Here is a 21,881-nt window from a genome sequence, read left to right on the forward strand (position 1 = left end):
AGGGAAGGGGTGGAGCCGACGTGTTAGGATAGGACGCGGGGCTGGGCGCCTCTGCGGGGCCTTCTTACCCCGGAGCCACTGGGCTGGGACCAAGTCTAAACAGACTAAACAGAGAGAACTCCAAGTAAAGGCCCAGGCCGGACACTACGCGCTGCCCGAACCTTGGCCCTGGACAGCGAGAGGCGCCTGCCAGAGCCCCCGGGAGGGTCCAGCCAGGTGCCCACCTGTCCCAGGAAGGAGCTGCGAGAAGGCCGGGCGGTGCATCCTGGCCAGATGTTTAAGACAGATGAGGAACGAGTAGTTAAAACCCACATTATATAGTTCTGTCGGGTATAAAATTGCATGTGCTGACCCATATATTCTAACTGGAAACGGACTCAAGTCACTTAAAATATTGCAACGTCGATAGGACTAATTAATTGGAAATAAGAAACGAAAGAATACAATTAAACGAGAAGAGAATCATTTTCTAATTTAATAGAGGGACATTTATAAAGATCACAAGCTAAAAGGCATCGAATGATTCTATCGACATTCTATTAAATCAGCCCCCGAGGCCTGCGTGGGGAGGAGGGCTCCAGGAGTGCCGAGTCCTGGGCCGGGGGTTCGGTGGCCGCCTGGAGTGGTTCCTGCTACGAACCGAACGTTTGCGCCGGTCGGACGCGGCCCTTTCCACAGAATTTGCTCTTCTTAGCCCGAGCCTCAGACCCAGCTACTCAGACCGCCCCAGCCGGGAGAATCCTGCCTCCCCGCCCGGGAGTCCCCGGTTCGCAGATATATTACAACAAAATTACTAATTGGAAAATGAAATTGTCAATAAAGCATACCCCCCGCGTATACAATATCCTTAAATATTAAGATATTTTATTAAACCCATTTCCTAACAATAATTTATTGCAATAAAACAGACACCACAGGTCCCCTTAAATTGTCTTTTCATAATGAATAAATTTAAGGGGGCTAATTAATATATAAACTAGCCCAATTTGTCAAGTTGATTTGTATTTTAGTTAATTGTGAAAGTAATTACCACATGGTCAAATTAACAGCTTTCTGGAAATGACCAAGCCTGAGGTTTTATTTCCTTCCTGGGTGAAGAAAATTCATTTTTCCAAGCTCTTGATGTGATGAATAAAAGTCATAAATCTGGGTGATTGGTGCAGGCAGAGTCTAAATGGCTTCATATTTCATTTTAGGTTTAATAGAAATATTCATGCTCTGTTTTAATGAAATTAAATTGAAGGGGGATGGGGCCGGGAGGTGGCGGTGGCCGGGGGCTTAAAGGGACAGCACACATTTTCCTTTGCCGCCCATGAGCCAGGGCGTAGGGGTCACCTCCGCAGGCTCCGGAGGGCCTCACTCCTGCTAGCAGGAACCGAGGGATGCCTGGGAGGGCCCTTCCTGCAGCGGCTCACCTGAGACGCAGGTGGGGCCAGCTACTAAAACCTCAGCGCAGGTGCACTGGGGCACCCTCAGCTCCCTCCAACGAGCGTGCGAAGTCACCGAACAAAGTAGAACTCTGCACTGGGGCGGGTTTGGTGCCCTTCTGCATGTCCCCCAAGCTTAGGCACGCGCAGCCCCGGGCGGGGTCCAGGGTCCTGCCCTCTTCCCCTGGGGTTGCGTCGGAGGGATGCTTGGCCACCGACACTGCGCGGTTCCCAGCACCCTCCCTCATGCCCTCGCTCTCCACCGCCCTGCGACCTCCAGCCAGGCTCTGCCTCGCGTGAAAACTGTCCCCGGCTGAGCCCAGACGCCAGGGCCCCCAGCCTTGCAGCCGTAGCGCTGAGCCGCACTGGCGCTGTCCCGCCTGCAAAGAAAGAGAAGTTTCCAGACATAGTTATGTGCATCCGGGTCGTGGTGCTGAGTTAAGGGGGGCCACGCTCTCAGCCGCTCTGGGAAGCTCGGGCGAGGCCAGAGGTCCGTTGGGGCGTCCCGGGGCTCCAGGACTGTCCCAGCCAGGCCGGCCCCTTAATGGAGCTGATCTGTGACTTGTTGATTTCCCCTGAGCAAATAAGGCTTTGACGCAGTTCCAGCAACAGCGGTGAGCTGATGAATTGACAAAACTAATCAGCTTTATCGGGAAACAGGTTAAGGCCACGGGCGTGTCAATAACTCTCAGCCTGACCCCCTGTCCATTAGCTCAGGCAGGCTGATTAGAGTAAGAAGACCCTCTCGCAGTTTGCGCTGAAATCGCTTCCATAAACTCACCATTATTAGCAGTCGATGCGAACAGCTCATTTAGAGAAGACATCGCAGGCAGGCCACATCTATCATCCGGGTTTATGGATCATTATCTCATTTACAGAATGTCGCAGGGTAATATGTTTTTGGCAATAGTCTTGGCCCCGCGCCTGGGCTGGCCGCTCTCTTTTTAGCAGCTTCCCGGGGACCTCCTTCCCCAGCGGCCTGGAACTCCGCGTGGACGCTCCTCAGGCGGGAAAGGAGGACAGGAAGCCGCCCTACACGTGCGTTCTGGCACGCCTGCACACAGGGCGCACACTCCTCAGGCGCTCGCCGCAGTCTGTGGCGCCCGGCTGTGAGCCCCGAGGACCAGCGTGGCAGGCGCCTCTCCAGCAAGCTCCTGGCTCAGAGCCCAATGTTAGGAGTTGCTTCAACCTCGGAGCCCGGGCGAATTAGGGGTTCTGCTCGGGCACCCGCATGCCCCAAGCTTGGTGGCAGAGCAGGTAGCCAGATGCATCCCAATTGGTGCGCGCGCTGCGCTTACCTGCGCCGAGGGGCGGCGGCCTCCCTGCTCAGGCCTCGGCCCACTAGGCCACAGAGGCCTGGGTGCCCTGGGACCGTCCATCCCTAGGAAAACCCCTCTCTACCCTCCGGCTCCCCCGGTTCCCCGGGCCTGAGGGCCTGACCTTCCCTTCCTGGGGCGTGCCTCTCCCCTCCTCCTCGGCTGCGACTCCGGGGCCCAGATGCTCTCAGGCTCCGGGAGTGAGCCACCTGTTCCACCGGGTAATTATTTTAATGTAAAGGGCCCAGAGTCACAGGATTCGCGCCTCCAGCAGCGACAGACGGCGGCGGGACAGAGGAGGCTCTCCAGCCTTTCAGTGGAATTTCCCAGATGGGCCGAGGGGACGCCGGGGCGGGTCACCAGGGGCCCTTTAACGAGTTCATTAGCCAAATTATCTTGCCCGCAGCACAGGGCCCCGGAGATTGCGAGGAGGGTGGGGGCAGGGGGCTGGAGGGTCTTTCTCCCTCCCATCTTGGTCTCTGCAGAAACAGCGGAGAGGGGCCTGTATGCCGAAGAGAAGAGAAAAGACCCAGCGGGCCCAGGCCGGCTGCTGCTAGGAGGGATCCTGGGGTTTGTTTCTGCCACAAACAGGACACCCGCTGTTTTCTGCTGGGAGGAGCCCAGCCCGGTCACAGGGCAAGTGGGAAAAGAAGTTATTAGAATCGTGCGAGGAGGAGGTTATAATATGATAATAACGCCATCGACCCAGATTCTGGACGCAGCCCTGGCCGACAGGCCTGCAGTCAGAGCAGGTGGCAGTCTTCGCGCCTGGGTCCTCAGCCGGTGGCCCCTCGGTGACCTTGAGGACGGTCCAGCTGTTCCCAGGTGTGGCGTAAGCTGCAGGAGAAGACGCTGAAATGCCAGAGCAACTGGAGCCTCCTGGCAGGGGTGGGCACGCTAGGGGCTTGGAACTGTCCAGAGTCCCATTTTCCATCTGCCCCCACCCCACACATCCTTACTCTGTGTGGGATGGTGGCTTCTCCATGCCTGCATTCTCTCTGGTAAAATATTCTCAGTTCAAATGGTGAGGTGGGCAGCGGGCTCTTTTTTCAGACAGGGGTCTGCTCTGTGGCCCCAGCTGGAGTTCACGTCCACCCGTGGGCTCAGGCGATTCTCCTGTCCCAGCCTCCCAAGTAGCTGGGACCACAGGCACGTGCCACTCCTTGGGCTCAGTCGTAGGTTCTGGACAGATTAGCTTCCCAGCGAGGTTAGAAAGCAAAGGGGAGAGGAATGGGTGCGGGGACAAAAGCTGCTCTCAAGGAGGGGAGGAGTGGGAAGAATTCGAGGCAATCCAGCCCAGTCCCCTGCCCTGTGGAGCCCCTCCCAGGCAGGTCCCAGCCAGGGCCCAGGAACACTGCTGGGGGCCTGGTCAGGCCTTGAATGCGTGCACCTGTGAGAAGAGGCTTGGGCAGGGTTGCCAGAGGGGAACTTGACCACAGACACCATTTGCCCATCCTGAGGAATCCCCCCTCCCTCACTGCCGCAGCTCTGAAAAGTGGAATAAGAGGAGGTTTCTCCTCTCTTTCTCTCCCTCTCCGTCTCTGTCAGCCGCCAGCAGCTGCAGCTTTTGCCACCTCAGCAACTACTAAATAGACCAATTAGCTCAGACTTCCTGCCATTATCGAACATGGGCTTGGACATTAGTGCGCCACTATTCAGCCATAATTTCCAGTCAGAATGCACTAAAAAATTCACGCACTGAAGCATTCCGATGTCCCCGAGCCACATTTGTGTGTGTGTGTGCTTCCTCCCTGTGTGTTTCACCCCCTACCCCCAGCAGCCTGCGAGGCAGCAGACACCGTCCAGGCGCGATGGACGCCACCTTCTGTGACTCGTGCTGAGTTGTGTGTTGTTCCCGGGTGGCAGATGGGTTCTCACGGGGTGCCTGGGCCAATGCTACCGGAGAGCAGTGTGGAGCCTTTGGAAAGAGCGCTGATTCGGAAGCACATTTTCCGTGGAGGCTGGAGGCTGGGCCTGGTACAGCGTGCAGGCAGTGCCCTTAGCCTCAACGGGAAGATCTCCTCATTGCAGGACTCACCCAGCACTGTGGACCGCATGTCTCTCTGGAGGGTGGTTCTGTGGCGTTCTGGAAAACGCCCAGCTTGTGCATGTGTTTGGTGTCTACCTTGTTTCTGCCAACAGTCTGCAGAGGGCCCTGCGTGAATCTGGAATAAAATAAAACAAAATAAAATGTTTGTAGCAAAGAAAAAAAGAGAAGGCTTTCATTTCTGTGGAGGGTCGTCATTCCCCTAACACCGTGAACGTGGCTCGAAGGAGCCTCCCTTCCCTCCCGAGGTTTCTTTCCCTTTGTGATACCTGAAGCTCCGAAGAGGGTGGAGAGGATTTCACCTCCCTATGTCATAAAGAGACCTGGTCACCGGCTGAGCCGGGGTGGCCAGGCCTGTCCCTTCCCTCCAGGGTCTGGGGAGGTTGGGAAGCTGCCCCAGGTCTGAAAGGAAGCGGAGATTTTTGTCTCTGGAGGAAATTTCCAAAAACAGAGGTCCCCTGGGTCACTGCATTTGACTAATGTAAATCCCGCGGCGTCTCCCTAACTTCTCACACCAAGTCCCCGGTAGGGCTGGTTGTTTGCAGCAGGGGCTGGGCCCGGAGAAGAGGGTCAAGCCAGTGACTTGGCGGTGTTCTAGGGGGCTCGAATTCCCAGTGCAGCCTGGGTGGTGCTGGCCACCTGGGGAGAGCCAGGGTGAAGGTGCCCTCTAAGATGGGAACAGGAAATCCAGGTTGCAGGGAGAGGCTGAGGAGGAGGGACTGAGGGAGCGGAGCACGCAGCAGGCCCCGCCCCGTTTGAGGGTGTGGCTGTGAGCCTTTGAGCCCACCCTTTCCAGGCTCCTTTAAGGCCCAGCTCCCAGGGATCAGAGAGTAGGTCAGCAGATCAAAGGACAGCACTAGGGACTTGATGCCTTTGGGCCCCCGTGGCTCCAAGGGGGCTGGGGTGGGTGGGGAGAGCTGAGCAGATGCCTCCAGCTCCAGGGACCCTAGGCCTTCTGCGCAGACCCTCCCCCCCCACCACCCCGAGCTCCGGGAAAGAGGTCAGAGCATCTCCCACCGGTTCCTGCACTGGCCGTCCAGCTCCCACCCCAGCCCAACTCAGCTACTTCCTGTGCCAGGGCAAGTGCCATCTCAGACACATGCTTAGGTCCTGACCTCTGGCCAGTTACAAGACATCTTCGTGCCTATTTCCTGAAGAAAGTCTTGAAAGTTCACACTGAAACTGAACTGAGTCAATCCCTGAAGAGCATGTGGTTTCAGCAGGACGGGCTGCTCATGCACCTGGGCCCCTCGACAGCCTGTTGTTCTCGGGCTTCAGCTTTGGAACCGCAAGATCTGCCCCCGCCTCAGCCACCCAGTGCCCTTCTGAGCACCTGCTCCATTTCACGTGGAAAAAAGCATATCTAAATGACAAAAGGACAATTCCTGCCTCACTTCTTGTGAATATGTGAAGGTGCAGGTTTCCCCCATCCTCACAGTTTCCCAGTTTCGTGTGTAAGTCCAGATATAAATAGACACAGGCTACAACAGCGTTTTCTTTGGTGATGGTTTGCAGAAATCACCATCTCCTTCCCAAGTAGTGGAAAGAAGGGTAATTGCAGGCACTCTTCATTCCTTAGCACAAGATCTGCAGGAAGCAGGAGCCTGGGTGGGCAGGGAGGAGCTGTGGTGGGAGCCAGCTGATGAGGGTGCACCAGGCCTTCTTTGCCTGTCTTGAGAAACCAGGTGTTCTAGGGAGAACTCTCGGAGCTGAGTTCTGCCCGTGGGACCGCTGGAGGGAAAACTCACCTGGACAGGTTTGGGAGCACTACTAGGATAAGACCTTTGATCTCTCTTTGTCTCCCTTCCTGAGACCCAAGCCCAGATCCAGTCTGCCCCAAAGCCAGCTGGGCTGGATCAATATAGATACTGGGAACAGGAAGAGACCCAGCAGGCTCCGCCTCACACGTTGTAAACCACACAAAGATCCACCTTCCCAGCTAGCTCCCTCTCTCGCCCACACCTGCCTCTCTCCAGGCAACTTTACGGAGAACCTGCATTTTCTATTACCGTGTTCTTAAATATAAACAGAACAACTGATCATGTTAAAGTCCACTAGCACCTTAGAGTCCATTGGGTCCAACCCTTGCTCTGTAGACAAATAAACAAATCCACCAGTGGATATGGAGCTTCAGACTTCTGAAATGGCACTGCAGCTAGACGGGCGTCCCAACAGGGCACAGAGCTGCTATGCTAGGTCTCCTGGCACAGCACCTGAAGGACCCGCACACACGTCCTGTCTGTGTTTCCAGGGAGGTGCCCTCAGCAGGTCTCAGGCAGAGTAGAAACTGAGGCAGGGTATGAAGGGGCCCTGGAGCTCAGTCACTGCAGAACAAAAAGGGCTGAAATGAATCCCTCTAGGAGTCACCAGAAAAAAGCCACAAAATCCTCCCCGTGATCTTGCTGAGGAAGAGGAGTCTAGACTGCACACCCCATCAACAACTAAAATTACCCTGGCAGTGGGTGTTTTCGGCTGGAGAGAGAAACAGCGCGTGCTCCAGGGTCCCTCCTGGGAGACTTCTTCCGCAACACTCTCTTCCCTTGGCTTTCTCAGTCACTGACCTCAGGACCAAGCAACCTGCCCCCAGCAGATGGGGGTGATAAGATGAGAAAGGCATGTGCCTTCGCACCAATCCCCTGGAGGAGGAGGAGGAGGCCAAGGCTGTGCTCTCTACCCCGGGGAGGCAGGGTCACAGACAGGGCTTCCTGCCTGGAACAGGTGGCTAAGAATCTCTGGTTTCCTTTACAAGCCTTCCCTCCCCAAAACAGATAGGATGGGGACCCAGGGCAGCATGGTGGGAACTGTGTGGTCCCTGCTGTCATACCTGGTCCCACTCCCGGCTCTAAGGCCAAACTGTCTGCTGGGAACAAGAATCTCAAACTCTCTGAACCTGTACTCTAGAAAATGGAGATGAAGCCGGGCGTGGTGGCTCACACCTGTAATCCCAGCACTTTGGGAGGCCAAGGAGGGTGGATCACAAGGCCAAGGGATCGAGACGATCCTGGTCAACATGGTGAAATCCCGTTTCTACTAAAAATACAAAAAATTAGCTGGGCATGGTGGCGCATGCCTGTAATCCCAACCACTCAGGAGGCTGAGGCAGGAGAATTGCCTGAACCCAGGAGGCGGAGGTTGTGTGAACTGGGATCGTGCCATTGCACTCCAGCCTGGGTAACAAGAGCAAAACTCTCTCTCTCAAAAAAAAAAAAAAGAAAAGAAAAGAAAATGGAGATGATAGGCCAGGTGTGGTGGCTCACGCCTGTGATCCCAGCACTTTGGGAGGCCGAGGCGGGTAGATCACCTGAGGTCAGGAATTTGAGACTAGCCTGACCAACATGGTGAAACCCCGACTCTACTAAAAATCCCAAAATTAGCCGGGCTTCGTGCCACATGCCTGTAATCTCAGCTACTGGGGAAGCCAAGGCAGGAGAATTGCTTGAACCTGGGAGGTGGAGGTTGCAGTGAGCCGCAATCGTGGCATTGGACTCCAGCCTGCAGAACAAGAGCTAAACTCCATCTCAAAAAAAAAAAAAAAAAAAAAAAAAAAAAAAATCTTCCTTCCAGTGTCATAGTGAAGATTAAGGATGAGAATTCTAGAAAGCTTATGGCACACAGTAGGTGTTCAAGAAATACAATTGTTTTCCTCTCTCCACTTAGAGGCAGAACTGCATGTTATCAGCCCAAAGAGTCATCTAAAGGCACGACAGACTCCAGGCGAATGCTTGAGATTTCTTCTTACCAGGTCGGCTCTGCAAAGCCAGAGCACACTAACCCCAAATTGCTGTTACTCATCCATTGCTATCCTCCTACCTTCCAACCAGTCCTGAGTGTCTGGGAATACCCTGTGTTAAAATGAAACCGATACCACTGGTGCCAACAAAGTCACTGTCACCAACTGTCACCTAGGTTAAAAAAAAAGCAAGGTCTCTATGTTTGCCTTTTAAAAATCCGTCTTGTAGCAACCTGGCCTGCTAAATTTAAAATCCGTTTACCTGGCACTGATTTTCTCTTTGGTCCTTACCCTCCTCACAGCCCCGGCCGGCCCTGTATTCACCTCTCACCTGCATAGGAAGCCTTGGTTTCTGGAACCTGGAGCTCCCTCCGGGTTCTCAGGCTGGCTGCAGAAGATAACTGGGTCTAAGGGCGCTATTGACAAAGCCTGGTGTTGATGCCGCTTGACTTCCCGACCCCTGTGTTGATTCTTTCAGCTTCAAAAATGCCCTTGGAAGTGCTTTTACTGTAAATATTTGAAGTGTGCGTGTGGGGGAGGGGGTAAGCTCTGGAGACTCACTCCTGGCCTCGCTCACGGGAAGCGCTTTCCTCTCCACTTCCCAGGAGGCCCCGGCAGCGCAAGAGAGACCGCTTCTCCCACCTTCTACAGGGGGGCTGGCGGGGGTCGCAGCTGCAGGGCTCCTGGAGGACGCCGGGCCCTCTGGGTTTTTTCACCGCCGAGGCGTGTGGGCCTCGACTCCCGTCAGCCCACGGGCATCCCTCCGCAGCCAGGAAGAGCTTTGTCACCGAGGATCCGCTCCACGGAGCAGGCATGTGGGCGACATCCGCAAGCCGACTTGGGTTCCTGCAGGCCTGGGCGCCCAGATCTGCCATCTCCGCCTTGACTGTCTGGGTCAGGGGCTCCTAGAGAGGATCCGTGGAGGCCAAACTCACACTCACATGCGCGTTTACACCCCCACGCCCCCGCACACACACCTGAAATGCGGGGCATTCCCAGAGCAGATAAGGTTCGACCTGCACAGCTTTGGCCACAGGGACACAACCCTCTCCTGCTGCGCCCTGGAGACCGGCAGATGGAAGGGCTTGGGAAACACAAAGGTCTTCAGTGCGCTGCCTTCACCTCGAAGAGCGGCCAGGTCTGCGCGCAGCCTGGGCGCTCCGAAGCGTGGGACGACCGCGCTCCGCCGGGCAGAGGTGACCAACGCAAGGGCCGGCGAGGAGGCCGGAGAGGACGCGCACAGCTGGCTCCAGGGACCAAGCCCGGAGAGGGCAAGGAGTCTCAGGAGCGGGTCTCGGGCCGTCGCGGGGATCTTCAGGGGTCCGAGGATTGCCAGTGCCCGCCCCCTGGCTCCGCACCCACGGGAAGGCGGGCAGAGGCCCCAGGTTGCACCTTGGAGCATCCACCCCCCAGCGGTGTCCCAGCCCGCCAGCGCTGCTCAATACCCTGGGCTGCTTAGGACCCCGCGGCGCGGGGGCGGGGCGGCGGGCGGCCGGGACGGTGACAGGTGCGCCCCTCGGCCAATGGCGGAGCCGGCGGCCCTCCCCGGGCCCCCTCCGCGCGCTCCAATCGGAGGCCGCGCTCAGCTTCAAGTGCGCGGAGGGGCGCGGGTCCTCAGCTCGGCGCCAGCGGCCTCCGCGCGGTCGCCTGAGGGCTGGATCGCAGAGAGCCGGGCTTCCCGGCCCGGGCGCGGGGACGCACTCGCGTGGGAGTTTGTGCGAGCGCGGCCCGGGGCGGGGCCCGCACGGAGGAGGCGCCGGGACCATGGTCACCCTCGGCTGAGTTTCCGGCGGCGACTTTGATTATTGGCAAATAACCACCACAACAACACCGAACCCGCGGGCTTGCACCGCGCACACTGACTCCGCAGCCTGCACACCGCCGCGTCGCCCACCACCGGGCCCCGAGCGCCAGCCCCAAACGAGCCGATGGAAAAATCCAAAAATTTCCGCATCGACGCCCTGCTGGCGGTGGACCCCCCGCGAGCCGCCTCTGCGCAGAGCGCGCCGCTGGCCTTGGTCACGTCGCTCGCCGCCGCCGCATCTGGCACCGGAGGTGGCGGCGGTGGCGGGGCAAGCGGCGGCACGAGCGGCAGCTGCAGCCCCGCGTCCTCGGAGCCGCCCGCGGCGCCCGCCGACCGCCTGCGCGCCGAAAGCCCGTCGCCGCCGCGCCTGCTGGCCGCGCACTGCGCGCTGCTACCCAAACCGGGTTTCCTGGGCGCGGGCGGCGGCGGCACGGGCGGCGGGCACGGGGGGCCCCACCACCACGCGCATCCGGGCGCAGCGGCCGCCGCCGCCGCTGCCGCCGCCGCCGCCGCCGCCGCAGGGGGCCTGGCGCTGGGGCTGCACCCGGGGGGCGCACAGGGCGGCGCGGGCCTCCCGGCTCAGGCGGCGCTCTACGGCCACCCGGTCTATGGCTACTCCGCGGCGGCGGCGGCGGCTGCGCTGGCGGGCCAGCACCCGGCGCTGTCCTACTCGTACCCGCAGGTGCAGGGCGGGCACCCGGCGCATCCCGCAGACCCAATTAAGCTGGGCGCCGGCACCTTCCAGCTGGACCAGTGGCTGCGCGCGTCCACCGCGGGCATGATCCTGCCCAAGATGCCCGACTTCAACTGTGAGTACCCTGCGGCCCCCGGGCCGGTGGCGGGAGGGCCTCGCGCATCCTCTACCAGGCACCGCCTGCCCCTCTGTGTGCTCCGCTCCCAGCGAGCCGGGGAAGCGCTGTGAAGACGCCTGGGCTCTGCGAGGACTCGCCCAGACCTCCAGGCATGAGACGGGCAGCGAATTGTTAAAATGGCTATGCGCTGGCCTTGCCTTCTCTTCCTCTCTCAACGGGAAGGGGCAGTTGGAGGTGTGAGACTGAGATCTAATGATTAACCCGCAGGCTGCAGGAAAAGGAAGTCGCGGGGAAGGCGAGCCGGTGAGCGCCCCGAATTAGGCAGGCCTGGGAATGGGAGTCAGGTCTTAACACCGGGGAAAGGAACTTGGGCCGGGGCCCCCATTCTGGGCGCTAGAGAGACCCGCGGCCTCTCCTGGGAGAGGGAGTGCTTCAGGAGCAGCAAACGAGAAATGGGCTTCGGAGACCCGGGGCTGCAAGGCCAGGGCCCAGGGAACCCCCCGGCTCTTACCAGGGCGCTGCCCCTCTTCTGGAAGGGCGTTAGACCGGGGGTGCATGGCCGAAGCAGATGGCCTGGCTTAAACCAGCAATACGGGGACTCTAAACAGTGGATGCTTGGCCTGGAATCCCGGGCGCCCAGCAAAGTAGCAAATGCCTCTCCAAAGTGGGGCTGAGGAAGTCCCGGTTCCCCCCACCCCAGAGCTGCTGGGCTTCAGGCAGCTTCCTCTCCATCCGGGTGGGACACCTCGAGAGAGGCCTGGGACCCTCAGGCTTTCCTGGCACACGCGGACTCTCCGGGCTGGGGCTTGGGGCTCTGGCTCTCGCCACTCGCCCCATCGGGGTCAGCTACTTTTAAGTCGGGCTAGAGCAGAGGATGTATACCTCTCCACGCTTTCAGCGGCCCAACACCCAAACAAAGAGACCCCATTGTTTCTGTCTGAGTGGGTTTGTTTAGACTGGGGAGATGCAGGCAGAGCAGGGGAAAAGCAAAAAAGAAAACAGAAATAAACACTCCAGAATTCAGATTCCTTTGCTGGAAGCCGTGATTGTGACTAAACAGAGAAAATCTAGGACCCCAGAGGCTGGAGAAGTCACAAGGGGGTGAGAAAATCCCTGCAGCTCGATGCTGAAGCTGCCGCAGGCTTCCCAGCTCAGCTCCAAGAAGGCCCCACTGGCCACCCATCCCTCCCTGGGAGAGTCAGCCCCACTGACTCCAGCTGGAAGAGGAAAAGCTGCCTCTCACCTCAGACTCCTCTGTGACTGTGGATCTCCTGCCAGCCTGGGCTTAAAACTCAGAGCACACTCCAAGGCCTGGCTGCCGACCCAGGGCCCAACCCTTCTGATAGAAAGCCACCACTATAACCTGCATTTCCTAGAGCCAGGGATGGGAAGGTGCCCACTGAGTGGGCTGGCCAGCCCAGGGGGCAGTGGTCCTAGGCCTCCTGGACTTGTAGCCCAAGGTCACTGAAAACATTTATTAAAGTGAGACACCTTTCCCAACACACCTTGCCATTTCTGATTTCGAATGTTGACCTAGAGTTGGCCAGATTTCAAACACAGCTGGCTTTAAGCTCAGGAGAGGAATCTGCAGCGGCAATCCAGAAGGGCAGGCAGAACCTCGCCAAGGACAGCGGCATGTGTTCTGAGAAGCCCTCCTCGCTGGTCACGGGAAACCTGTTTGGTTTCTTTAATTGGTTGTCTCTGCCCGTTGGATGGTATTTCCCAAATGGTCCCTCCGGAGCCAGTGTTTTAATTAAAGTTCTAATGTATTGTCAAGTTGGGAATTCGGGGCCTTGTTTGACTAAAGCAGGGGGCGTGGGCCATCCTCTAAAGCAAATTGCCCATCCCGGGGGACCTGAGCTCATCCAGGCCTGGGGCTGGCCTCCTTTCTTTCCTTTTCTTTCTTTCTTTTATTGTCTAACACTTGTCAGGCTCCTGGGAAATCAAGGGAAGTCTCGTTTTGAGGTCATAAAATTCTCTGTGATGTAACCGTGCGAAATTATGTAAATAAAGCCGGGCAGGCCTCCTCGAACACACAGAGGACCGGATCCTGCCTGCGCCTCTGCCTGTAATTTGCGTAAGGAGAATTGTCCTGAAAAGGCTTCCAGACTCCCCAGGACTTGCCCTCCCCCCTCCCCCCTCCCCCCACCGCCTGCCCCAGGAGGGGGTTTGTCAAGTAAAAGGTTTGAAAGGTGGGAGGCTCCCTGATGAATACAGACTTGGATCCTGGGTTTCGTCCTGTTCTGTCCTCCCTCCCTTCTTTTCCTCTCTCCCTCATTCCTTTCTTGCTTCCTTCCCTCTCTCCCTCCCTCCCTTCCTCTTCTTCTCTGCCTCCTTTTCTGTCTTAAGGAGGGAGAGGAGGCAGGCCTGCCACAGCAGCACCAGCTCTTCCCAGACCTGTCTGGATCTGAGCCTGAACCTCTAGGAAGGTGCGGTGAGGACAGGGGGAGAGATTTGGTTCTACCACGCACTGCTCCTTTATTTTGTTATTATTATTTATTGAGAGATGGGGTCTTGCGGTGTTGCCCAGGGTACAGCGCAGTGGTGCAGTCCTAGCTCGCTGCAGCCTCGAACTCTTGGGCTTCCTGGAACTTCCATCTTGGCCCCCAACTGACCTCATTTCTTCTCTTGCCTCTGGGTCAATGCTGTCATACCGATGCCAGCTCCTGTGGAGAGGTGCACCCAGCGATGGACCCTGCTTAACAGGGACACTCAGACGTCTCCAGAAAAAAAATGAGACCAGAAAAAAAGCCCAAACCACCCATTTCCACTTGGTCGTCTGGGTCCTGAGTCCCCATTCCTTGGAGAGGGGGCACTGATGAGGAGGGAACAGCCTCACCCTCTGCAGTGCCAGGAAACTTCCACGCTGGGGCCTTGTAGTAGTGGTACCAGCAGCCACCGGAGGGTGGGGGCGAGGACCGGGCCGGCTGTGGGCCTCACTGCCCTTTGGTCCCCAGCCCAGGCGCAGTCGAATCTCCTGGGGAAGTGCCGCCGGCCGCGCACCGCCTTCACCAGCCAGCAGCTGCTGGAGCTGGAGCACCAGTTCAAGCTCAACAAGTACCTGTCTAGGCCCAAGCGCTTCGAGGTGGCCACCTCGCTCATGCTCACGGAGACCCAGGTGCGCGCCCGCCCCGCCCCAACGCATCCAGGCCTCCCAGGGGGCACTGTCACCTCTGCACTCATGACCCATGGGCGGTCTTGGGCATCTGGCACTGCACCCCAACGGTTCAGACAGCAGGCGGGCGCACGGGTTTATCTAAGGAGCCCAGAGCGCCGATTCAGTAGCTTCGGGTGGGGCCCAAGAATCTGCACTTAAGGACCCCTCATTTTTTCTGAAGAAGCTGATCCCCTTGTTCTAGAAAGAGAGGAGGGACATCCTGAGTTGTACCACGGCTCGCCCACTGCACTGACCCTTCCTCGGTAGAGGGAGGGTGCGGGGAGAAAAGTCCCCAGCCTGGGGCGCCAGGTACACAGTCCTAGCTCCCTCGGAGCCCCAGCCCAGCTCTGGGGTTTGCTGCTGAGTGGGAGGTGGTAGGGGGAGGAGGAAGCCACGGGCCCCTTCCCCATTCCGCTTCTAAGTCGTCTTACCCAGAGGCCATTACAGGGTCGACCCGCTGCGGCCCAGGCCTTCGCGGCGAGTCCTCGGGGACTCCAGACAGGAAGGCTTGAATGGCGGCGGCTGGTTTCTCACGCCCGCTTGTGCCCACAGGTGAAGATCTGGTTCCAGAACCGGCGGATGAAATGGAAACGCAGCAAAAAGGCCAAAGAGCAGGCGGCGCAGGAAGCGGAGAAACAGAAGGGCGGCGGCGGGGGCTCGGGGAAGGGCGGTACGGAGGAGTCGGGCGCCGAGGAGCTGCTGGGGCCGCCCGCGCCCGGGGACAAGGGCAGCGGACGCCGCCTGCGGGACTTGAGGGACAGTGACCCCGAGGAGGACGAGGACGAGGACGACCAGGACCATTTTCCCTACAGCAACGGCGCCAGCGCCCACGCCGCCTCCTCCGACTGCTCCTCCGAGGACGACTTGCCGCCCCCGCGGCCCAGCCACCAGCCCGCGCCCCAGTAGGAGTCCGGCCCAGCAGGTGCGGCGCGCTGGGAGCACCCGGGCCGGCAGCTTCTCCCGGAGGCCCCGGCGCCCGCGCCCACTCAGCGCAGCCCGGCCGGGAGAGCTGGCTTGGCCGCCGCCTGGTGGGACCCGTAGCCCAGGCCGGGCTGGAGGGATCGGCCTCGGCCTCCAGTCCTAGGCGCTTCCCTTTTAAGCCAGGGCACCTCGCCTTCTCTTCAAGAAACAACGAGAGGGAGACCCGGGGGTTGAAACTTGAACTCTGGTTCTTTTAATTTTGGCTGGCGTTGGGGGAGGTGCGAGGTGCCTGTGAGAGGAACCGACCCCCCCCCCACCCAAGGGGACCCTCCCGTCTCCCCTCTTCCCGCGTGGAGAAGGCGGAACCCCACAGTGTTACCTGACTTCTGAAACTTGAAACCGCCTCTGGAGCCGCCTTCTGCAGAGTATTGGGAAAGAAAAAGGGTTTATGCTTATGTCTCTGGGGTCGGGGGATTGTGTCACAAGCGTTCAAACTGCTGAAAATCTCAAAACTATACTGTCTTTATTTTTATATATTGTATTTATATATAAAAAGAAACGTCTACGTATGCATGCTAAATTATTATTTAGCTTCTCCCATCGCCCACGATGAAATGTAAAATAAATTGCTTTTGTACTGGATCAGAGTGCACCCGTTTCGGGGGTTATGCCTGCGGCTTTACGGGTTGTTCGTAGAAATGATGGGGAGGGTGTCTACTCTGCGGTTGGCAGCCGATGGTGAAAATCGGAGTCTCAAGTGGGTGTCGGGACCACCTCCGCGCCTGCTGCTGGGGAGTCGCAGTGTGAAGTGTTGGCAAAAATACCTGTGGCCAGGTGTCAGCGCGTGCCTGGCTGCCTGACCCACGCCCATCCCGGTACAGGTGCCCCCCAAAAGCAGAGCTGGGAACTCTATTTATTTTCCTATTTCCTCGCGGGCTCTTGTTTCGATGGCATTCCAGAAGTGGAAATACACTATTTGGGCGTCTCAGAAAATAAGCTTCAAACGATTAGGTGTTAGTGGCGTGTGGGGTCCGTGAGACCTCAGGCACTGCTTAGGCACATTTCCTGGAACGCACGGAATTGCGCAGTGCTTCTGTCCTCCTCGACCCCGGCCCTGTCTGTTGGCAGAACCTTCCTTGGCTGGCCAGGCTCGGTCTTTTTGGCCCAGTGCAAACCTCGTCCGCGAGGACAGCAGCTGGATGCAGGAGCGCTCGGCACCGCTGCTGCTGCGGCTCCGGGTTAATCAGCCCCTGCAGCGCGCGCCATCATTCACCGCGGCCAGCGCCGGCGCCATGTGCTGTGCACATGCGGGCTCAGCCCGCGCTCTCGCCGGCCCGGGAGCGCAGGCCCGCGGCCATTCAGCCCGGCGCGCCCCCCCGTCCCTTTCCCCCATCGCTGACCCAGTGGCCTCTCCAGGCTTGCAGGAGAACGGCGACCGTGGACGCCGCTCCTCTCCCTCCTCCCGGGCCTTCCTCCTTCCTTCTGTTTGTCACTTTCTCAGCAGCACCTGCGAGTGCCCTTCTCCTCCCTCCTTCCCGCCCCCCTCCCAGCTGATAAAATGAGTTCAGAAGGGCCTGGTGTTTCATTTGGGTGATTACCGCGGGGCAAGCGCGGCCACTCCTCTGCCTCAGGGCGCGGGGAGATTAATATCCTCTCTGGCAACTCATTATCACCCCGGGCCCCTTCCATAAAATCAACCTCAACCAAGGCCGGGGCGCGGCTGCTGGGAGTCCAGGCAGAAGCAGCTGCTGGGCGCTGGCACAGGGGCCGGGCTCCGCCGCCTGGGGTCCAAAGGTGCTTTGAGGGAACTGGGAGAGGGTTTGCCATTTGTGGAGGAGGAAGGGTGCCCAGAGAAAGGGAGTGGGAAAACCGGGGGTGGGGGGGCAAGGGGAAGACGGATTTTTGTTTTGTTTTGTTTTGTTTTTAAAATATCTGCAATCTGTACATTTCTTTTTAATTTCTAACACATTGGTGAGGTTCAGCCTGCAGCAATCTCTCCCCGCCTGGCTTCACATCTGGAGATTATGTTCCCCTTGGGCTCAGCTGGCCCAGCCTCAGCGCCCCCACCCGCAGTGGGCAGACAGGGAAGGCGGGGCTCGGCCTGGGAAGGGGTCTCACGCCCGGAGCTGGGGCGCCCCAGGCCTCCGCGGAGGGTCTGTCCCTCTACCCTCAGGGCGCAGGCGCTTCCTCCGGGATGCGGGGGGGAAAAGCGACACTGAAAGAAGATGCTGTTAATAGGGCCGCCCCTCCCCCCGTCTTCCAGCAGAGCCAGGCCCGGGACCTGCGCCGGCCCCTGCGCCTGCAGGCCGCTCAATCGCGGCGGAATTTATCTCGTTAATAAATTTAATGATCAATTCGTTCTTGTCACAGTAGCTCTTCCCCAAATCAATTATAGCAAATTTAAATATAATCACTGGCTCGTCCTCATCCACTCCGGGCACGGTGCACAATTCATTCTGCCTAATGAACGGTCGGGAGGCCGGGCTCTGCCCGTCTCGCAGGCGCGCTACTCACCTCTAGACCACGCGCTCGGGGTCGCTGACTCGGCTTGGCCTGTAGCGGGGGTCTCCTCGGGGCCCCGCCCTCCAACCGCACCCGAGTCGCCAGCTGACCCCGCGCATGGGGGAGAAAGTCTTTGCGACCCCCAGGAATCGGGTTCTTAGGACCTGGAGCAAGGTCTCCGCAGGGGGAGCCCAGAGGGAGCTGAGGCGGTGTTTGGTGTTTTCAGACAGGCCCAGGCCTCCGCCCCGGGACTTTTCTGATGTCCTCTGGCTGTCCCGGAGGCCTGCGGAGTTCACCGCCTGCAACGGAAGCGAAGGTAGGCGGGGGGGAGACCCCCGCGGCGGCGGTCTCTGCGACCGCCAGGGCGCTGGGTTCTCACGGAGGGCCCCCACCCAAAGCTGACTCTGTCCTTTGGAACCCCAACCTGGCCTCCCTGCCGCACCGAGGCCCCACCTCTCGCCCACCATTTTCTTTGCTCCAGCGTGGGTTCTCCTCCGTTCTTAGAAAACGGCGCCTTGCCGTGGGCGAGTTCTGCTGGGCGTGGAAAAGCGTGTGGATGAAGCCTTTCAGTGCCGGGAGAAAACGGTTGACACGCGCCCACCAGAGGCCGGCCAGGGGGCTCCTTTCCAGCCCCTCCTGGAGCTCAGGCTGCCGGGTGAGAGGCAGCCTGGAGACCCCGGCTAAGGCCTGGTGTCAAGGAGTAAAGAAACAGCTCGAAGGGAGAGGAGGTGGACCTGTCCCTTCCCCCATCCGGTGACTTTCCTTCTCGGACCCCGAACGCGAGGCAACCAAAGCAAAAATAGACAAACGGGACCACGTCAAACTGAAAACGTCCGCGCCACAAAGGACAATCAACCAGAGTCGAAGGCAGCCTGGGAATGGCAGATGCCATCTGCAGAACGAATCTGGTAATGGGTTAATATCCAGGGTAGGTATCTCACCACTCTCAACAAAACCAAACTACACGGGCAAATGACTTGACTCCAAATAAGATTTTGAAATGGCAGCAACCATATGAAAAGATCTCAACACCGCAGGCCTCGGGAAACGCAAATCAAAGCCACAGATGTCACCTCACACGTGTTAAGACGGCCAATATAAAACAAACAGGGATGTGGGAAATTGGAGCTGTTGTGGGAATGTAACATGGTGTGGCCATTATGTAAAGTAACACAGAGTTTCCTCAAAAATTCCTCAAAAAATTAAAAATCAAATCACCATCTGATCCAGCAGTCTCAGTTCTGGGTATATATCCAAAAGAACTGGAAAAAAAATAAATATCTCAGACATTTGCACACCCGAGTTCATGCAGCACTATTCACAATTGCCAGGAGGTGGGCGCAGCCTATGTCCATCAACAGAGAAATGGATGAGGAAATTGTGGCACACACACGGTGGAGTGCTATTCAGGCTTTAAAAGGAAGGAAATCCTGTCACGTTCTACAACAACCGTGAACTCTGAGGACTTTATGCTGGGTGAGATACCCAATCACAAAACACAAATACTGACCCTCCTTGGGGGTGCCCTCCTGCAGTCCCAGCTACTGCGGAAGGATGGCTTGAGCCGGGCTTGCAGGATGCGGTGAGCCATGATGGCACCGCTGCACTCCAGCCTGGGCCACAGCCTGAGACCCCAGCTCTACAAAATAATAGTAATAAATAAACAGGCAAGTAAACAGAAAAGGCAAATACTGCAAGATCGTCTGCAGTAGCAGTTTAGATGAGCCACGCTCTTAGGAAACAGAATGGTGGTTGCTAGGAGTGGGTACCGGGGAGTCAGTGTTTCTTGGGGACGGAGTTTCAGTTTGGGAAGATGAGAAAGTTCTAGCATAATACACATAGTTAACCCTCGGGTACTAACACGTGAATGGTTACAAGGATTGTAAAAATAATTGTGTCGTTTTTTTTCTGCCGTTCTCCCCTGTCCTCCCCTCTGACCCCAGCCCTTCCTTGCGAAGCTGCTCGGGAGGGGCGTCCGGCTGGTCTCTCAGCTCCTCTCAGGTTTCTGGGTTAACTGACCTGTGGCCTCCCCCAACCCCGCCCCGGTGCGGGGCAGCGCTGACTGCGCCCCACGCTTGCAGGGGCTGCCAGGAGGGCCCGTCCCGGGGCGGGGAGTGCGGCGCGGAGAGAAGCTGGGATCCGCGGGGGCAGCCCCCAACCCCCCGTATCAAAGTCCTGTGGAGCTCTGTCCCCCTCCATAAAACTAATCCCGTCGGAGGTGCGACCTCCTCCAGGAATGCCGCGGCGTTCCGGACAGCGAGGGCAAATATGTTTTTCAGATTTGGTTTTTATGGCGGGATTAAAGTTGATTTTCCGTAATAGGGCACCTAATAAAACTCCTGAAGCCGGCCGGGCCCCCAGCTGGTGGCCTGATTTCACACTTTCACTTCGTAAATCACTTTACGTCGCGCCAGGTGTGTCTCAAGCTGGACGCGACGGGAACGCGCGGCAGCCGCGGGTTTGTCCCGCGCAGGGGTCTCCCAGCCCGACCCCCCGCTCCGCCCCCCGGGCTCCCCCACCCGCGGCCGCAGGGGACCCTCGGGAGCAGCGGCCCAGCCGGGGATTCCTGGGGACCCCCCAGCTCCGGGCCCGCCCCCCGGCCCCTTGCCGACCTTGCATTCCGCCCGCGCACCTGGCGCCCCTCCCCGTGTACACACCGCGCGGACAATGCTCGCCCCGGGCCGGACAAAGGTGCCCCCGAGGCGGCCAGCGAGGCGGGGCGCGGTTTACCCAGCTGGGGGCAGGAACAAAGGCGCGGCCTTATCGCCCGCGGGCCTGGGAGGGCCGGGGTCAGGCCGCGGGCCGCGGGCAGCGGGCGGGGCCTCTGCAGCCCCGGACCGGTCGGGGTCGCCGCGCTGGGCTGGGCTTGGGGTTTGCTGGGTGGGCTCAGGACGCGATGACCCAGGGTCTCATCCCGGGGCGTGTCACCCCCGAAGCCGCCCTGAGGGTGTTCGGGTCCGGAAGAAGCTGCTGAAGTGGACGCTGGACGCCAAAGAACAGGGACCCTGGTGTCCTGGAACCGGTGCCTGTGCTTCATGCTACAAGTGAACCCGTTTTTTTTTTTTTTTGGAATAAAAAACGTCTTGATATGTATTATTTCAGATATTTTATTACCCAGAGAAGGTGGAAGAAACAACCGGTTTTTATTTCAAAGCCTGCAGTTTTGTATTTGCTTTCTGGGAACATTGCGCCTCACCTTCAGGCTTAGCATCCTTTCTGCCAAGCAAAAAATTTCCTCTCTATGGTGATATTTAAAAAAGAAAGGAAGGAAAAGGGAAAAACAGAAAATAAAATAAAAAAGCGTAAGGATCAGTTCCCAGGCAGAGGAAGTCGTGAGGAGCACGACAGCGCCCAGAGTCTTTTCCAGAAAGCTCGGACAGGCCAGGCAGGCACCGAAGAGGCGGCTCCGGCCCGTTAAGCCTCAGGCTTAGCTGGCTCCTGCGAAATGCGTCTGTCACTGTCTCTGCCTCGGGCAGCGCCGCACCCAGGAGGCTGAGGCTTCTGGCTCTTCAGAGCAGGGGGCAGCCCTGTCACAGGAGACTTGCAGCGTTTCTTTAATAATAGATAAATCCGTAAAGGAAATGCAAATTGGGGGGTCCTAATAACTTTACCACATACTATCATTATCTCTTCTTTCTTTATTTACTTATTTATTTTTTGAAACAGAGTCTTGCTCTGTCGCCCAGGCTGTAGTGCAGTGGCACCATCTTGGCTCACTGCAACCTCCACCTCCCGTTTTCAAGCAATTCTCCTGCCTCAGCCTCCGGAGTAGCTGGGACTATAGGTGCACGCCAACTTGCCCCACTACTTTTTGTATTTTTAGTAGAGACGTGGTTTCACCATGTTGGCCAGGCTAGTCTTGAACTCCTGACCTTGTGATCCACCCACCTCGGCCTCCCAAAGTGCTGGGATTACTGGCGTGAGCCACCGCGCCTAGCCTCTTCTTTAAATTTTAATTTTTGTGGGTACATAGTAGGTGTATATATGTTTGGGGTACTTGAGATGTTTTGATACAAGCAACTCGTAATAATCACTTCATGGAGAACGGTGCACCCATCCCCTCCAGTATTTATTCTTTGTGTTACAATCTGATAGACTCTTAGTTATTTTTAAATGTACAGTTAAATTATTACTAGAGTCACCCTGCTGTGCTATCAAATACTAG

At 58.0% G+C, this 21,881-nt stretch overlaps 2 protein-coding genes and 2 long non-coding RNA genes across 8 annotated transcripts; 2 read left to right on the top strand and 2 right to left on the bottom strand.

The window, feature by feature from the left end:
• Nucleotides 1–461: 461 nt before the first annotated feature.
• On the bottom strand, nt 462–10,848 carry LOC118143727 (uncharacterized). Of its 5 annotated transcripts, none has more exons than XM_078343344.1 (3): nt 9,498–10,848; nt 3,703–4,908; nt 462–3,580 (listed from the first exon to the last, which is right to left on the bottom strand). In XM_078343344.1, exon 1 carries the CDS (start codon nt 10,284–10,286, stop codon nt 9,639–9,641), a length of 648 nt encoding a protein of 215 aa, XP_078199470.1. In that variant the 5' UTR covers nt 10,287–10,848; the 3' UTR covers nt 462–3,580; nt 3,703–4,908; nt 9,498–9,638. The 5 variants fall into 5 exon arrangements, with proteins under 5 accessions (XP_078199470.1, XP_078199471.1, XP_078199473.1 ...); XM_078343345.1 differs by having other exon boundaries at nt 462–1,807; nt 2,209–4,908; XM_078343347.1 differs by lacking the exon at nt 9,498–10,848 and adding an exon at nt 8,852–9,491 and having other exon boundaries at nt 462–1,807; nt 2,209–4,908.
• MNX1 (motor neuron and pancreas homeobox 1) lies at nt 10,092–15,856 on the top strand. The gene is made up of 3 exons (XM_035254265.3): nt 10,092–11,133; nt 14,094–14,254; nt 14,846–15,856. The coding sequence occupies exons 1-3, from the start codon at nt 10,449–10,451 to the stop codon at nt 15,197–15,199; spliced, it is 1,200 nt and encodes a 399-aa protein (XP_035110156.3). The 5' UTR covers nt 10,092–10,448; the 3' UTR covers nt 15,200–15,856.
• Nucleotides 13,614–18,320, bottom strand: LOC144578402 (uncharacterized). The gene is made up of 5 exons (XR_013524113.1): nt 18,181–18,320; nt 17,729–18,015; nt 14,725–15,632; nt 13,976–14,491; nt 13,614–13,802 (listed from the first exon to the last, which is right to left on the bottom strand). It is a non-coding gene; the product is annotated as an uncharacterized LOC144578402 (long non-coding RNA).
• Nucleotides 17,913–18,878, top strand: LOC144578403 (uncharacterized). Its single transcript, XR_013524114.1, has 2 exons — nt 17,913–18,032; nt 18,221–18,878. It is a non-coding gene; the product is annotated as an uncharacterized LOC144578403 (long non-coding RNA).
• The last annotated feature ends 3,003 nt before the right edge of the window (nt 18,879–21,881 follow it).

Source organism: Callithrix jacchus, chromosome 11, assembly GCF_049354715.1.
Source record: "Callithrix jacchus isolate 240 chromosome 11, calJac240_pri, whole genome shotgun sequence".
In the NCBI taxonomy this organism is placed as follows: domain Eukaryota; kingdom Metazoa; phylum Chordata; class Mammalia; order Primates; family Cebidae; genus Callithrix; species Callithrix jacchus.

What these genes read in the sequence shown, in the direction of transcription:
- MNX1 (XM_035254265.3), top strand. Translation starts at nt 10,449, where the DNA reads ATGGAAAAATCCAAAAATTTCCGCATCGACGCCCTGCTGGCGGTGGAC. An exon ending in CAAGATGCCCGACTTCAACT is followed by an intron (nt 11,134 to 14,093) that starts GTGAGTACCCTG and finishes TTTGGTCCCCAG; the next exon opens with CCCAGGCGCAGTCGAATCTC. An exon ending in TCATGCTCACGGAGACCCAG is followed by an intron (nt 14,255 to 14,845) that starts GTGCGCGCCCGC and finishes TTGTGCCCACAG; the next exon opens with GTGAAGATCTGGTTCCAGAA.
- LOC118143727 (XM_078343344.1), bottom strand. Translation starts at nt 10,286, where the DNA reads ATGGTCCCGGCGCCTCCTCCGTGCGGGCCCCGCCCCGGGCCGCGCTCG.